Consider the following 18,623-nt stretch of genomic DNA (forward strand, 5'->3'; position numbering starts at 1 on the left):
TTTGTTACGGAGAACCGTAAAAAATCACCAGATTATTAATAACACCAATGATTAATTTTGGTAGTATGCACTAGAAGCATTGATTCAATTTTAATATGTACCGAATATATATAGGTACAAAACATTTTATAAATAAATTTGGTGCCTATTACAGCTGCATCAATATCGTATGATGGGTGTGGGTATAAATAAGATCAGAAGAAATAAACAAGTGCAGATATAATAAGTGATATAAGTGATAAATAAGATATAAATAAGTGTAGGAGAAAGTAGCTTAGCTTGATTGTGGCAAATTAAAAATCACGAGCGTGGCAAATTAAAAATCATTTTAAATACCACGAGCTGAGCAGCATTATGACAGATTATACCGAACACAGTGAGTTCTTATTTTGATGGTATGAATGACTAAGAACGTTTTTTGCTTAATTTAATAATGTAAAGTCACCGAGGAAAAAACGGAAAAAAAACATTGGAATTATTTTAGCGTTATTATTTGTGTCGGCATTCGTCTTTTTTTTTATCCCGTACGAAGAACAAGTATTCAGCTAGTAAATAATATATTAATATTTACATTGTTAAAATCCTGGAAGTTACAGATTCCTGCAGTATTTAAAACCGTAGAGTATAAACAGTTAATAGAAGGAATGATTGCACAATTTTTGTATCACGTATAAACATGATTATCAGGTTCTGAATATTTATTTAAATAATTTATAAACCGTGGTGGTTAAAAATATTAGTAATCAAGTTAACCAAATCAAAAATTAAATGGTGAAGAGCTGCATTTGTTACCACTTCAGATAATCGAGGAAAATCGACGGTAAAAACGAAAGTTGGGGTGAATATTTTTATTGCGCTTTAAAATTAATTAAATTAAAAAAAAGTGTTAAGTTATAGTAAACTGAATTAGTTTTTTTTATAATTAACAATAGATTAAATAAATAATTTTATGACTTGTCCACACTAACTCCATTAACCCCATCACATGTCTACACTAGTGTGGATAAAAAGATGTAAAAGAAATTTTTTTTTAAAGAAAGTGTTTTTTAGAAAGAGTTTTCTAAAAAAAAGTATACTTCCAAATTATTAAATTCATATTGTTCATTTGTATTATTCCAAATGAAGATCTATGTTCAAATTTTTATTAAAACAATACTATATATGATTAGAATCAGGATAAATATACTTTTTTGGGCCCCCCTCTCTCCTACATACACATAAAAGTGAACTTAAAAAAAAAATAATTTTATTGATGTACAGTGAGCCGAAAAAAAGAAAAAAAAAACTAAGCACCCTGAATAACTTTTGATCTAATGATCAGATCTACGCGTTTTAGGACTCAATCTTAATGTTTCGAAAAGGTGACCTGCAACATACTAATTAATTAGTGCAGACGATATTTTAAGTTATGAAATCAGACACAAAAGCGTATTTTCTCTGAATAAACATACCTTTTTTACACGGATTCGGATTTCTGAATAGCAAGATATAGAAGCAATCTGGGAAATATGGTGCCCATACTTTGGTCATTGGAGCACGCATTTTGCCACATCTTAAGAACTTTTTAAGCGAAATAAATTTTTTTTTGCACATAATGATATAATTCATTCATCCGAAGAATTCTATACAAAAAATAAATTTTAGTAATTATTTCTTATTATTTATTAAATAATAGTCCAATGGTATCATCATTTTAAAGTATGTAGTTTCACATGTCAAAATGCAAAATTTGAACAAAAGCGGTTGAATAGTTCCGGAGAAATCGAATTTTGAGTATATGACTTTTTAAAAATTAGATTTATCAGGAACTAGTCGACCGATTTTGCTCAAATTTTGTATTTTGTCATGCAAATTTACGTATTTGTAAAGGATGTAAAAAATTACATACCTTACAATTCAAAATTTTTTGAACTATTATTAAATAAAATAATAAAAATAATAAATATTTACTAAAATTTATTTTTTGAATGGAATTATCTTTGTTTAAACAAATTTTATAATTGAGTTTCAAAATTTATTCAATTCATTTTAAAAGCTCTTGAAATATGGTGAAATACGCAAAACGTAAAATTACCATTAAGGAGTCCAAACTTTGGATAGCTCTCCTGACTAAACTATTGGGACCCCATATTTCCCATATTGCGGCTACATCTGTATGTTTGGAGGTTCGGAAATTTGAATCTGTCGAAAAAAAAGGTATGTTTATTCAGAGAAAGTACATTTTTTGTGTCTAATTTCGTAACTTTAAATATCGTCTGCACTAATTAATTAGCATATTTGAGTTCACCCCTTCGAACCATTAAGATTGGGATCGTGAACATCCGATTATTAGATCAAAAATTATACAGAATGTTTTTTGTTTGACGCGCTGTACATAAATCAGATTTTCTTTTAATTTTTATTTAATAAAATCTCTTTCCTTAGAGATTACATCCCTTTTTTCAGATAGTTTGCTCCAGCAACACATCTTTGCTCGTCATTACAAACTCTTATAATTTGTTATTTAAACGAATAACTGTTATCGAATTGTAATTTAATAGTTTGTAATTGCATTCCTGTCAAATATGTTGTTAAAAAAACAAAAGTAAGATACATCAAAATATTTATAATTAAATTCACAAAATCAGAAAAATATAATGGTGAAATATGATACATCATTTTTTCCTTCTTTTGTTAAGGCATTTCAAAACATGAAGTAAATTTATTCTACTAAAAAATATTGTAGCGAAAAATAATTCTAAAACACAAATTTATCAAATTTTAATTGCATAGTGAAAATTAAAACTAATTTATTTATTTAAATGAGTCTTTTTGCTTAAATTATATCCGTAAATAACAAAATAAAGCAATTCGCTTGAATTTAAAAAAGAAAGATTGGTTAGCATGTCACGTTTGCGAATAATCATTTAACTTTAATTAACTAGTTTTACTATCCAGCAGAATCAGAAACCAACATCCAAACAGATCCCTTCAGTTTTATTTTTGAGTGGGGAAAAAAATTGGTTTGCTTAGCGATGATCTCGTGAAGGCGATAAAGAATCATGTCTACTACACACCAAAGACCTCAGAATGCGTACAAGACGATCACTCAAAGATTAATTACAGGACCTACAACATTCGACAGGTAGGGAAGGGGAGGGGGTAGGAAATTCGACTAGGTGGGATTATGGATAAAACTCCCAAGGAATGTCAACGGTTGGACGTGATCCATATACTACTAAGTCTCGTTCGACTGCGATCAAGCAGATGGCGCTGTCGCAGTTCAGTGGTGACAAATTTCTCAGTCTTGTCCCGGAGGCATATAACCAACCCTTACAACTACTCAAACTGAAGAGAGATTTTGAGCGAGCTTATTGGATCTTATGTCAATGTTATTTATGACGTATTGGTATTTCATTCTGCTATACTTGCTATTTTTTTTAGCATGAAACGAGTTTGTTTCTAACTTGAAATATCAGTTGTTTCGCTTGAAAACTACGCTTTTCATTTATAAATGAGATTGAAGTTATTTCTTCCAACATTGTTACCCTCCAAAACAGTGTTCGAAATTTAGAAGAATCCAATAAGTATTTTTATAATCATTAAATGCATCGACGCTTTATGAAACTAATATCGCACTAACTTATTGAATGAAACTGAAAGCAGAGTTTAACTGCCTTAATCAATTTTTAAATTCACCAAGGAATAAAACAAAGAATAGTTTAAAATTGATATCTATCGAATTAAATTTTAATATTATTTATCTCTCTAGTATTAGGAAAATTTGTATAGAATTTACTATTTTACACATTGTGCCCTCCTTTGCAATAAAAGATCAACGCACCTACTTTTGACTCATTTCAAGTGTTTCCACGAGTTATTTTTATGTTTTTTATATTTTAAAATATGTATAATATAAATTATATTATATAATAATATTATAATGTAATATTATATTATAAAATATTTGTCTTGAGTTGATAAATTTTTTTTCAGGGTAATCAAAATTCCTTGCTATTTATTATGTTTTTTATAATATAAATTCTCACGCAATGAATCTAAACTGTGTATTTTTCTTTGGGAATTTTTTTCTTTCAGTTAGCACGTATGGTATATTTAATTTAGGAACTTTAAAGGCATAATGTTGCTCCAATTTAAAATTGTTATTCATTATTGAACTTTTTGCTTTATAGTTAAATCTTTCAGTTATAATGAAATTGTTATAAGCAATTAAATTCTATTAATATAGTTATAACACGTTTCCATACTTTATGCAAAAGTTGAGTTTCTAAGAAAATAACTTTTATCGTTTAAATCTAAACTGCTTATTTTTCATTCGTTTCGTTCAGGTAAATTTAAATAATGAAAGCTGTTTAAGAACCTCGAAAATCTCATGATGCCCTTAAATTCGAACAATTAGTGCATGTTTGAAATCAATTCTTATATTTATTATAAAGTTTGCAAAAAATATAATAAAATTTATTTTTAATAATTATTATTGCACTAATTTTATGTTTTACCAGAATTGTAAACTTGTATTTATCTGGAATATGCTTGAAATATTTAAAAAAATTATTATTGTTAGTTTAAAAAAATGCTGTAAATGCATGTACTGTAGAAGGCAAATATATTAAATTAACAAAGAAGAACACAAAAATAAAATTTAAAATGAACTGGATTTCAATGAGTATGTTACTTAAAAAATTTTGAACACGCTTTAAATTTTGAGTTAAAAAACGCTTGACTTAAAACTATTTGTTAAGAATTTCAGAATTGATTCATAATTGATTTACATTTTGTGTAAGTAAGAAACGATAAAAATTTATTAGAGAGAGAAATGCGTCTTAGGTAACAAAACTCAAAATACCTCTTCAGTTTGAGAACAATATGCATCCCGGAGTTATGTTGCTGGAATTTCTCGAGTTTGAATTCTACATGTTATTCCTGTCGAGATTGAATTCTACGTGGTATTCCTGTCGAAATTAAATTCTGCGTGGTTTTCCTGTCGAAATTGAAGGAGGTAAAAAGCAGCCAGCCCTTCCCGTGTCGAGCGTTTCAATGATAGATGACAATCCTTCTCAGTAAACCATATTGAAAAGAATGATCAATGTGGTTGGTTGTAAGCACCTTGATCATCCTCCAAACAATCCTGATCTTGCGATGCTTCTTCCGAATGCAGAGCCCTGATATTTTCTAGAAGGGCTTTTCAAAGCTTATAAATTGATGTGACAAATGACTCAACGTACTTCGTAATTAGGTGTAAAAATAAAGTTATCTTTAATATATTATTTTGTCTCGCATCCACATCTTTCTCCACAGTCGCCAGGGGAAACCAATTTTCGGACTCCCCATCATCGAAATATTAAAATGCCCAAGTATCTTCTCTAGGATTATAAGTACATTTTTATTATTTATTTAACTTTTAAGACTTGCTGGTACAAAAGTAATTCTTAACCAGGAAACAGACCATCATGCATCCTTGTTCAGGATTTTTTTTTAAAAATATGAGTGTCTAAGATTTAGTGGTTCTTCAAAGGCTTTGAACTATTACAATAATTTTGTTTGCTCATATATTTTGTGTACATACAAAAAGTTCTAGCATAAAATTTTTGCAGAAACTTTTCGCCACCAAAAAAGACTCTAGTAACAATTGAAAACAGCTGTACAGTTTCAAGAAACAGATTTCTTTTTTAGAAACACTAATGCTGCATCATTTGATGTTTTAGAACTAGTTATCTGTATAATTACTTATGAGTAAAACAGACTTTTTCCCCCAAGAACATAATCTTTATAACTATTCGAATCATTAACAAAAAGCACTTATCAGTAGTTTAATTAAATAATCACTTACATACTTTAAAGATATACATGGATAAGTATTTGAAACATGAATAACTTCATGAAAGTTATTACACAAAATAAAAAATTAAATCAACATATTATTTAATGCAAAAGCATACATAGTCTTAAGTTGTGATTTAAAAAATGCATTCTTTTTCTTTTGTCAAAAGGTTATTAGAAATAAAAAAAATAAAAAGGGACGTTTAAATTGCCTCAAATGAATTTAAGACAATAGTAAAAATATTGTTGCTCGAGAAAATTTAAAATCGTGCAACATACATAAATGTAACTCTTTCCAACATAGTTAAATTAGAAACTGAAAAAAACAATTTTATGTATTTCAAGTTACAAAATACACACATTTCATAATATTTCAAGTATTATATGCTTATAATTATAAAAAGCGCAAACAATAATGGGCCGAAACAATTTTACCAGTTTCGATCGAATCTGCTGCAGTAATATATGCAAGCATTTTGTAATAAGTTACTCATATCTATGAGCTATAATTGTCTTGGTGTCTTCACTTAAATGCTTAGACTCAGCCTTTGGAAAAGATATGCACATAAATTTTCCCCTCAATTGGAGATTCAGATACAAAGGTTCACTTTTTTTGAAATTCCATGGGCCATCATCAAAAAGCATCTAAAATAGAGATATAAAAAATTACATTTCATAATTACGAGTAAATAATTTATTTCTTATACAATAATATTAAATTTATTTTTTTAAAATATCACTATATTACTGATGATGAAAAGATCATCCCGAAATGGAGAGCAATATTTCAGAATCAATTTAGCATGCTTATTTATTTTTAGCTAATTGAAAAAATTCGATTAGAAATTTCTCAAATGATGTACCAATTTACTTAAGTTTTGGACTTACAGAAAGTTTGTAAGCATAAAAATATTTTCATATTATTAAACAAAGCAAGAAATTATTTAAACAAATTAAAAATATACCACAATTTAAATAAAATAACAAATTCCTAATTGATCAAAACTAATGAACTTTTTAAATTGAATGATTATTTTATTGAAATATTCATAAACATAATATTAAAAATTGCATACAGCATAAAATGGAATAATATTTGTCATGCATAGTTCATAAGCAGGGTTCGCTTATTTAATCCAGCTCTATTAAAAAAAAAGATTAAACCTGTAACCATTATCCAAGAAGCGGTCATTTCTTTTAATAATGAATATTATTTACATTTATTATTAGCCTCAAAATCGAAGTTTCATTAAAGATTGAAAATTAAAGGTGAAACAGACTACGGTTGAAGTGGCTTACAGCAACTTAGTTTCCTCCGCTTCATTAGTATGCAACACACAATCTTCCACTTAGAAACGCTCATTTATCACACAGCGTTGTCTTTGATGCTGGTTTATTTATGTTTTTTAATAAATCTGACAACGTGATTTACTTCTGGCAAAAATAATTTTTTTCTCTCATGTCTTAAAAAACTTCTTTAATTTTACGTTTCCTTCAGGATCATTTTTAATGTTTTATTTATTTGCCCGTAATTTCAATTAAATCATATATTTCTTTTTTAAATTTTTGAACTTGAAGTACATTTGTCAGAGTCTTTTTACAGTTTCATTCATTATACTCTTAGGCCAAAGTTTAAAATTTAGAAACGCAATTTATTGCTGGAACTGTTACACTAAAAGGTTTTAAATAAATAATAATGATTGGATTATATCAACTTGCGCTTTTAAACAGACGAGGGTGATCAATATTTTTCAGAAATTATCAATGAATTAAATCGAGAAATTAAGATGAATAATAGAGAAAATGAGGTATCAAAGAAATTTGCGAAATTATTTTAAAATTCAGAAAGTTTAAAAAATTTAAAGTTTACTGTAAACCTTTAAGTGATCCCAAAGCCAGAATTTTTGTCTCATGAAAATGACAAAAGTCTTATAAATCATTACATTTTAAATTTCAAACAAGCTTTACACACAGGCTCTATAACCTCAGACGGGTCAGTGAATTCAGGTCAGCACATTACTACAGTCTAGAGATGGCAAATATTTTCTGGAACAGGTATTTCGTACCTGTTATTGAATCATATCTGTAATAGAAATAACATGTTACATGTAAATGCTTGTTTCAAAATACTAGGCAAAAATAATTCAATTATCTTGTCAAAAATGTATTTTTCAACTTTATTTTAACATATGGAAACTGTCTTTGACCTATCTTTGTACTGTTTAAAATAAGAAAAAAGAAAAAGCGCTAGTTTTATTTGTGTGATTGCTACAGGACCTTATGTGATTAGTTGTAGGGCCCCTCGCCAGACATTGAGAGGGGCCCTGCAAGTTTTCGATTTCGGCAAAGCCCCTAGGGAAATAAATTACTCAGAAACTAGTTAGATTTTTGTTTAAATAATTCTAATAGATAATGTGGTTTTTTTTCGGATTTAATTTCTGAAATTGGACAAAATAAAATTTTTATTCCATTATTGTAATTTTTTTGTGCTGTTTGAAATCTAATAATTTCATGAGTTACTTTGCTAAAATCAAAAGAATTGATCTAAAAATGCGTTTATGAAGCTTATTTTCTCTAGTTCAATGGCTTGTATTTCTCGCCGTACTTTTTTTTGCATGGGACCACTAGAACTGACTTCAAGAACCACTCCAAGACAATCATGTATATGTTTGATAAAGAAATAAAAAAAATTCCACGAAAATAATTTTGACAAAAACCACCTATGAAACGCGGGGCACTGTACGAATTCCCTTCTCATGTCTAGAAAACTTTGAATTCACCTTCATTTGGAAGGGGGGAAATTAGTCAAAAAATTCGGCTTATTAAAATAGCTCTTAATACGGGAAAATTCGATCATTGGAACAAAACTTTCTCAAAGTAAGATCCATTTTTCTTCTATGTAAGTATAAATATGATATTTTAAAATTTAAAATCAATTTACAGAGTTTAAAAAAAAATATTTATTTGTATCAGCAAGACATTGATCGTGGTTTTATAGTCTCAAAGATAAAAGAGCCGTCGTTAGAATGCGTAAAATATAATTCCAATAAAAAAAAATGTTGCTCCATAAACTTTAATAAATAACTAATTCCAATTATAAATTAATAATAGTTCTTAAATTTTGCTTCGTTGAAATTATTGCGTTCGAATTAAGGCATTAAATGGTTTTTTAAAATTTAACTCATAAGAAAATGATATTTTTGCAATTATATTGTTAAAATACATATAAGGCATTTTAAATTTCTTAATATGTATATAAAAAAAACAACCCTTTCAAAAAAAAGAGGAAATAACATTATTAATGGCACATACTATTCCCCCCCTCCCTTTAAGGCTCTACTTCTGTCTCTTAATCTGTTTCTAAAACAACCACCTAATATTTTAAACATGTTGTATCGTAACAGCCTGTTATTTTATCACAAGGCAGGATTTCGGTATAGATTGGATTTTGTCACAAATTGGTCTTTTGGAGGAGACAGTATTTTAGAACAGCTGTTATTTTGCTACATGCTAATATTTTGGAACAGGTGGGATTTTGTCGCAGACTAGTACTTTGGAACAGCCTGTTATTTTGTCACAGGTTAGTATTTCGGAACAGATGGTATTTTGTCACAGGCTAGTATTTTGAAACAAGTTAATATTTCGGAGCAAACTTTTAGTTAGGAACAGACTAGCTAGTATTTTATCACAGTCTACTATTTTGTAGCATATTCGCCAAGCACCGTGACCTGCTGGTGGGAAAAAGCCCTCCCCCTGCCCTGTTAATGTTCGGTCATATGGTGGCAGCTTGTTTATAATTGCATTTTCAGTATTTTCTGTGATGAAAAAGTAAAAACATTTAATTATTTTTCCTCATTTTGATATTGATACATATTTCCTACATAGAAAATAGTTGTGGGGGGTGGAGTTACAGACCATGTCAACCTTCATCTATGAAAAGGTACCCCAACATAGAATCGAGTTAACATGTCTTATATACTAGTGAATTGTAGTTGTAATTTTGTAGTGGTAGATACGCTACAGTACTCCCCCACTAGAATTTTACCTGTGATAGAATTCGATGAACGAATACCACTAGTTGATTCATTGCTGTTTTGTGAGAAGCTGGGAGAGCTGTACTATGATCACCGTATTTTTTTTTTGAATGCTGAATGTGAGAGATGTATTAACTTCACGGTCGTAGTCGCTCCTCTGTTGCCGTTAGCAGTCGAGTAATCACAAGTATGCAAGCCGACGTTGTGCGTGATCGAGACGAGACTGAGTAGCAACAGTGCGAGGAGGTGGATAATGTCGCAGTCACAAGTAGCAAGTCAACTGTTCAATGTGGTTATCCATCTAAGTAGGCGTTACTGTCTAGGTAGGCGTTACTGCCTAGGTAGGCGTGTTCACATCACGTCCGAAGGTCACCAATGTGGGGAGAGGAGTATTAGACCATGTCAACCGTCATCTATGAAAAGGTACCCCGGCATAGATTCGAGTTAACATGTCTTATATACTAGTGAATTGTAGTTGTAATTTTGTAGTGGTAGATACGCTACATAGTCTTATTGTCTTATTGCATTTGTCTTGTTGTCTCCTTTCTTCTCTTCTCAGCCTTGCACTCTCTCTTTCGCAAATTTTTAAAGGCAATAATAATTTCCAGAGGCTTTTTTAAAGGCGATAAAGATTTTAACTTTGTATATCCTTAAAAAGGGGTTGTTAAAACTATATTTAGAAGTCAAATTCAAGGGCTGAATTCGCAAACACTATATTTTTTCTCCCTAACTTTATCCCTTTTCACTCTGAGTATTTTAATATACAGACCTCCTGTAGACACTAAATCATTTAAACTACTAAGTACAATATTTTTATATAATTTTTAAAATTCATGAAAAATTTTGGCTATTGATTTTTAAGATATAAAACCTGCAAGTTTTACAGTTGTGACTTTCGATATCTACGCTGAAAACGAAGAATGAAGGGTAGTACTATAGTACAGAGAGGATGAAGGGTAGTACAATAGTATGTAAAGATTATTTTGTTCTTATTTATCTATCAAAAGACATTTTGTGAAAGATAAAATTACTGTTGTTTATTTTATCTATTGAATTAGAAACGTAGATTAAACTAATGACAGGAAAATTGTGTTATTTTAAACAAAGTTTAGAGTTTGCCTTTCCCTAAAGCCGTTTATTCTCGCTCCCTTCAATAGTGGGCGAAGGAGAAACAATCCCTGGCATCCAGTATACATGTATAATTGGAGATCAAGGAAATTAAAACTAATTATTACCCATTGACAAAATGGTCTTGGTTTGGATTTGATGGCATGCACACACTTTTCAACTGTGTTCAAGAGTTATAATAAACATTGCGCATGCGTCGTAATTGCATGCGTTGCTATGGCGACCGCTGCTGTTTTGATTTTCACTAGCAGGCATTTTTAATGTATTTACATAATGATAATTTAAAGTATTTTTATATTCTTTTTATTATTATCGTATAATTACTGGCTTGACGGTAATTTCAATATAAATTTGAATGCTGAAGAAGCAGAAGTGTTTTGTGACGTCTTGAAACTGGGCAGGATTTGAAAACCAATCTGACGACAGACATCAATTGAGACAGTTTTTGCAACCCATGATTTGAAATGTTGTGGCGTTTAACGGAGTCAATCTAGAAAGAAAAAGCATTTGACCAATGGATAACCAGAGGTTGTAATAAGGCGATCACAGCTTTTTTATATTGTATTTTCTATTTTTATTATTTTTATTACGAAATTACTTAGAAAAAGATGGTTGACTTAAGCAAAATTGTTTATGAGAAATAAAATGCGATTTAATAATGAAGCAACAAGTTTAGTTATTAAGTTTTAGGTCATTAAATTTTAATAATTTTTACATTTAATGGAAAATTCAGAATATTTTTTTGGAAATGGTAAATTGCTTAAATTAGAGTAACTTGGGCTTGCATTTACATAAAAATGAATCAAAAGCTGATTATAAAAAATAAAAAAAACTGAATTAGAATTTTTTAAATGCTGTAAATTTTTAATAGGCTCTTTTTTGCCCCCCTCCCCTACAAAGTTCACTGCATTAATTAAAATCGCCTTTCGGGAGACATTTTACCGAGGAGTTTACTTCGAGAATCTATGCATCTCTTTACGCCATTGGTCCTCTAACTTTTAGGTCACCTCTCTAGCTTTCACTGCTATCCGTGCAGTTTTCTTTTTCGACTCTTGAGGTCGAGATCGACTCTTTACACAAAGGCGTGTCCTTTATTTCACTTGTAGTTATCTGTTGTAATTCAATCAATGTTCTATGTGAAGAACTATTTTGTCATTTCTTTGAATTTCATCCACTCGCATGCAAATAGTAGTCTCTCTGTCATTGTCTATTATTTTGTTATTTAAAAGATTTATTTATTTTGAATTTTTGAAGAAAATAAATCATATATATTCTCAAAGAATAATTTTCTGCAGGAAAGGAAAAAAAAAAACTATTACAGTTATATATTACTTAGCATGGTAGTTCTGCCAGTTACTTCGAGTGCATTTTTTCAAACGCTGGATACGTAGTAAATGACTGACGAACTTGCCTTTACAGTAAACATATAAAAAGAATTTTATTTGTAAATACAAATTTGCACTTTATATAATTGCAAGCAAATTATTCAAAATTTCTGTCCAGCTTCATAATATAGTATATATTACTTGAATTCTAGAACATTATTTTGCTTACAAAGAATTTATCGTATTTTCTATAATTTTATGTATAAATTATTTGTTACATATACTCAATGTAATTTGTACTTTTAATTTATTTTTCTTTTAAAATAATTAAAAGCATACTAAATTATGAAATTAAATAGATTTTTGATTACCTCTTCTTTTTTTAAATTTTTAAGCAAACTAGTCTTATTTTATTTCATTTTATTACCGCCGTTGAACAGCCGACCCAATTTTGAGTTTACGACTACTAGTGCTCAACCCCGTAGCCTTGTAATTTTGAACCCAATCCAGAAGACAAGAAACTGCTGGATTAATACCCAAAGAGTTATTGATTTGTCATGGGAACTTGGAGGACTTTTTGACTCCGACAGATTTAACGTGCGCCAGTCACCATTTAATACACGGGGATTCTTCGGCCGGCTGGATTCGAACTCGCGTTCTCACAAACATGAGTTCAACGTCCAACCAACCAGGCTATCCCGGCCCTAACGTTCTAACCTAGTAATTTTAAACCCAATCCAGAAGATAAGGGAACACCTGGATCAAGTATTGCCAGAAAATTTTGCCTTCTTGGATTAATTTTTGATTGCACTAACCCGCATTTGCGTTATAAAGAAAGGAAAAACACGAAAACTTCTCATGGTTAGCCTGACAGCAAAGAGACTTTTACACATGATCCGTATAGCTCTGAGGATATTTTACGTCAACACAGCTGTCGGTGTGAGCCGGGTGTGGAATCCATATCGACCAGCCATCCGTGCATGGGATTCGAACCCAGGTTCACCTCATTAAATGGCGAACGCTTTATCAATTGAGCCACCACGGCTTAACTTGTCTTATTTGAAAGCACGTAGGAAATTTTTTTTTTCAGCAATTGGACGAATTCATTCAGAATTTATTTCATGCACTGCAGCATTGAATATTTTATTTAAAATTGTTTAAATTTCATTTACCTAAAGATTGTTTGTAAAGATTAATTTATGTTTTGTTTCTTTTTGTAAAATGAGAAAAAGCTGGTTATATACAAAATGTAATGTGTAACTTCTAAATTGTTTTGATTTAAAAATAATGACACGCAATGTTGTACTTTAAATTCAAAGATTAAATTTCTTTAATTTCTAATTTGTCTAAATAATTATGTTTAAGTTCCATTTTTTTCTTTTTGTAAAATGAAAAAATTCTGGTTATATTGTCAAACAGAATGTAATAGGAACACTTAAATTCCTTTTTTTAAAAACAATACATTGCAATAATGAAAAACTTTTTGAATTCTCTATGCTTTCTAAATTATTTAATACCTGTTTAAAAAATGCAAATTTTGTAGAATAATTTTTTCTATGCCTGTCATTTCTCCTTAAAATGTATTCATTCTATAATGGAAATTATTCTTTCTATTATTTTTCATTACATTTTATTGCACTAACGAAAATGTTTTTGAAATGTTTTCGACAATAATAAATTATTTCTGAATTGTATCTTTTGAACTGCCTGCTCTCCTAACATATAATCATGAAATATATTATTATTATTATTATCTTCTATTAACTTTCGTTTTCATTTTGTTTCCATTTTTAATTCATTTTTCTAATTTCGTGTGTTTGTATCGGCAAGATTGACGCCAAGTCGGCAAAAATGGCTTCAAACTGAGCAATCAGTAAAATATGTGTAAAGTGTTATTTCCTGTCTAAAATTATTTTAGAATTCTGCGATTTTCATGAAATTTTTCTTATTAATCTGTTTATTTAGGACTGAAAAATTTTGCCTCATTAAAAAAAATATTCACAAAATTACACATATATTTACAAATTCGTAACAATTTATCTTATTTCTCGCTGCAACGAGATTTTGAAATTGAAAAATGGAAAATAACGCGTTTTGGACTATTCGTAAAATTTATTAGCACATTAATTGTTTTGATAATTTTAGACCTCTCCAGCATTTTTTATATTATTTTGCATTGGGGCACATTTTTGAAGCGATTTTTTTAGTGCCGGTCTAGTTTTGATTTTTTTATGCTATTGTACCAAACTAAAATTGCGAACAAGACCTTCAACAAGTCATCTTGAAGTATTTTTAAAAAAATGATGTTTTTAATTTTTGGTGCAACTAAGAATAATATGCGTTAAATTTATGATTATTATTATTATTTTTATTTCTTCTAAATAAGCATGCCTATTTTTGTTATTAATGTTTAAAATTGCTAAAATATATGAAATTAAAATTTCCCATTTTTCCAAAATATTATTTTTTAAATTATTATATTTAAAATATTACTTTCCAAGCAAAAATATAAAGTAAAAGATAAAAAAAAGGCTTTACAAACTTTCTCAAGACAGATTAAATCAAAATAACTAAAATATATAGAAAAATATAATTTCATAAAGTTATCTTTTTATAGTCTATGCATTGTTATTTCGTCTTAAAAATAGAAAAAAGTAATTTCAATGCAATATAATGTAATTTTGACCATGAAGTAAAAGTTGAATTAGTTTTTTTAAAAAACATATCATCTAGTTACATCAGTTTTTTTCTGAAAATTAAACAATTGGAAACATAAGCTAGCTTGAATTAAAATATTTACCTACTTTTTTCCAATTTTTATCCAATGTCAGCCATAACAATTGTGATAATGTATTGAAAATAAATATATTAAAAATAATTCGCAACTTTTGATTATTTTTAACAGAAGAATAGTTTTTTTAATCTGCATTTCATTCCAATTAACCCAAATTTTAAACCAATTATCTTCAAATAAATATTACAAGATATGAATTTATTAACTTATTATAATAATAAATACAAAAATTGAAAAAACGAGTGAATTAACTGTGAATGAGAGAATTGGTTCAAAATATTAGTTCTAGCCATAGAAATCAGACTCTAAAGGTCACAATATCAGTTTTTCTTTTCGGATTTAGAAAGCGACAATTGTTTTAAGAGAACAATATGATCGATAAATATGATAGTCCACGATAAATATGATAGTCCACGATATGATAGTCCACGAAATTTTCTCCAGATACTTTTAGAAAATGTAAGTGACTATGTGAATAAATTGAACGCTCAGTTACGGATATTAAATTATTCTCAGTACATTTTGTAGTCCTTCAACTACTCAATGCTATTAAATTTGAATTGAGAACAATTGGTTGAGAATTCTGAGTGAATCAATTTGAAACCCAAAAATACATTTCTCATAATTAACATTTAATGAATTTTAGAAGTTGTTTAGAAAAAACTATTTTGAAGATTTAATAAATTAATATCCTATCACAACGAGATCTTAAAATTTAGATGAAAACAATAATGCTTCATGAATCTTATAGTCGTGAAAGTGTCATAAATCGGTTTATTTGGAGATAGAAAAAACATGTTTTGCATATTTTTAAAAGTAATTAAAACACGAAATTCTTCTTAGATATTTGAATATTTTCCACGCAGTTCTTTTATTTTTCAAATTATTTTTAATTGATATTTTTTGACCAGAAACAAAAATTATCCTGCCTGTTACCATAATTCAGGTTACTTTCTAGATATTATAGACAAATATTACCTCAATGAAACTTTAATATTATAAATACTATGTACATTTAAATTTTTAAAAGAAACCCTTATAAATAATGACGGGTCATAACAAAGTGTGTTATGTCTGTTAGTAGGTAAGATATTAGAATATATTTTCGAAAGTAAATGTGTTAAAATGTCACGTCTGTTTCACTAACTGTTAGTAGATAAGGTACATCAAACAGATATGACATTTAAAGAAATTCGAGGAAACTAAATATTTCTAAAGGAATGTATTAAAATTTTATTTGATTTCTATTAAAATCCTAATGAGCTAAATTATCCAGTTGAAAAAATAACAACTAATTATGGTAACAAATACACGGTGAAGGAATTCTGGTAAAATTACCGAACTGTACGGTAATAACATTTCTAGTAAAAAAAAATAATTTTGGTTAACAAAACCAAAATATACGGTTTTTAAATTAATCATTTGGTAATTTTTCAGTACAAATGATAACGGTTTACCCGTAAGTCTGTTTTTCTAAATTATAGTTTTTATTACCTCACATTTAGAAAAAAAAATACAAAGCAGAAAAGTAAATTTAACCAAATAAATGGATTTCATGCCATGCTCTAAAGTATCATGATAAAATTACCTAATTTTATCGCATTAACTAAATTCTATCATAGATTATAAAACCATATTTTGTGACTTATTTCACCAAAATGATTAACAAAGCGCTTCCGTAAAAATTACAGAGCCCTTTGGTGTTTCCATAGAGCCAAGAACACGGAAACCATATTCTGGTAGTTTTGACTATACTTTTTTTTCTCAGTGTATGGCATACTAAAAAAGTACTAATGATTACTAGTACTAATGATTTTGCTTCACCAATAAAGCATAGAACATTTAAAAGAAACTGCTTATATTTTTTTTGTCAATGTTCACTGTTTTCATACTGCACAATTCATTCCTGAATTTTACAATATGACATAGGAGTATGGTAATAAACATGACATAGCTTTCCATTGATTTAGTTATGCAGACACTGATTTTTTTCTTTCTTTTTTGGGATTAAATATTCCAATTATTGTTGTAATTTTGTTTTCATTTATATATTTTCCTTTTAATTTTAATGAAGGAATTATAGTCAAAAGAAGAAATTGTAAAACCTATTTTCTATCATTTGATGTGTTCATTTTCTTATTTAAATATTTTGAAAGATAATAAGGATTACATCCATGATATAATTTCTCAACTTTCTTAGTGGATTTGGTTTGAAACCACTGAGTAGCGAAAGAATAAAATCGTCTAGTTTTATCCCAAATGGTAAATCTCGAAATTTTTGACTGATGACAGTAAAATAAATTCTGATTTTACTCACAACTAAACTAACTTGCCGTAAAAATTTTGATTTTTTTTACATCTTGTTAGTTTTATTCAACTTTCTTTTTATTCAATTTCAGGTGAATAAGAAAATAAGGAATAACCGAATCAAATGAATCAACTTTTCCTGCTATGCAGTGTGATATTGCTGGCTCAACTCATTATTAGTGTTGGCAGCCGTACACCATACTATCAAGGATGTCCTATGGCATATCAAAGGTTTAGTTACCATCATACGGCTTGCAGACCTCCTAATCCAAGATGTACAATTTATTCTCGTGGTATCAGCAAGTATGAAAAAGACTATATACTTTGGAAACATAATTATTTAAGAAGTTTTGTTGCTCAGGGATATGAGCGTACAAATAACCAACCAACTGCGGCAAACATGATGCAAATGGTATGTACGAGATGATTTTTTTAAAAGTAATTATTGATAGACATTTGGTTTTTAATCTTAAATATACTCTCATTTAAAGTACTTTTAAGTTCATAAATTATTAAAATCTTCATTATGAAATTTATTTAAAAGCCTTGTTTGAATAGTTGGTCAATTCCTTTTACTGAAAAATGAAGTTCTTCTGTTTCTGATATTATTAAAGTATGTTGACCAGAATAATTTCATTTGAGTTTCAGTTTTTGAATTGAATATAAATTTTGAAAAACAAAACAAACGCATTCTTCATACAGAGATTGACATACATTTCGAAATATGTGAGCAAAATTAATTATATTCCTCAACATGCTCCCACCATAAAAAAAAAGAAATAAAAATATTAAATACATTGAGTTAAAGAAAATATTCTATTTTCTTGTGCTGCGATTGATAACAAAATAAGTTTGAGTGTCATATTTCTTTATAATAAGGCTCCTATACTATTAGAGCTGACCTATTAAGCAATATTGGAGCAAACAAGTTCGCAAGTTAACGTTATGTTAGTATTGTGTTTATGTTAGTTCTTTGCTCCAAAAATAGATGATAAGTCGACCTGTCTAATTCAGGGGCTCTACTTTATAAGAATTACTTCTCTATGAGGTAAAAATAAAAAAAGAAGAGATGGTATATAAGAAGCAACTATTTTTTTATTTTAATTTTATAACCGTTGTTGAACAGCCGACCCAATTTTGGGTTTACTACTACTAAACCTTGTTCAACTCCATAGCCTTGTAATTTTGAACCCAATCCAGAAGACAAGAGAACTC

General features: G+C 28.7%; 1 protein-coding gene and 1 long non-coding RNA gene across 4 annotated transcripts in view; one reads left to right on the forward strand and one right to left on the reverse strand.

The window, feature by feature from the left end:
• The window catches only part of LOC107447768 (CRISP/Allergen/PR-1), a 157,340-nt gene that overhangs the window by 34,780 nt on the left and 103,937 nt on the right, over window positions 1-18,623 (forward strand). For both annotated transcript variants that reach the window (XM_016062772.4, XM_016062770.3), the window contains exon 2: window positions 17,501-17,820. In XM_016062772.4, coding sequence (XP_015918258.1) covers window positions 17,533-17,820 — 288 coding nt within the window. In that variant the 5' untranslated portion in view covers window positions 17,501-17,532. The remainder of the gene's footprint in view (window positions 1-17,500; window positions 17,821-18,623) is intronic.
• The window catches only part of LOC107447769 (uncharacterized), a 95,173-nt gene continuing 82,335 nt past the window's right edge, over window positions 5,786-18,623 (reverse strand). Inside the window, exons 1-3 of one of the 2 annotated variants that reach the window (XR_011638324.1) lie at window positions 15,112-15,370; window positions 7,764-7,903; window positions 5,786-6,465 (exon numbers count right to left, since the gene is read on the reverse strand). This is a non-coding gene — a long non-coding RNA (uncharacterized lncRNA). Of the gene's footprint in view, window positions 6,466-7,763; window positions 7,904-15,111; window positions 15,371-18,623 lie in introns of those variants that run through there. The other variant, XR_001584569.4, reaches the window with a different exon arrangement.

This window comes from Parasteatoda tepidariorum, chromosome X2, assembly GCF_043381705.1.
Source record: "Parasteatoda tepidariorum isolate YZ-2023 chromosome X2, CAS_Ptep_4.0, whole genome shotgun sequence".
NCBI classification, from domain to species: domain Eukaryota; kingdom Metazoa; phylum Arthropoda; class Arachnida; order Araneae; family Theridiidae; genus Parasteatoda; species Parasteatoda tepidariorum.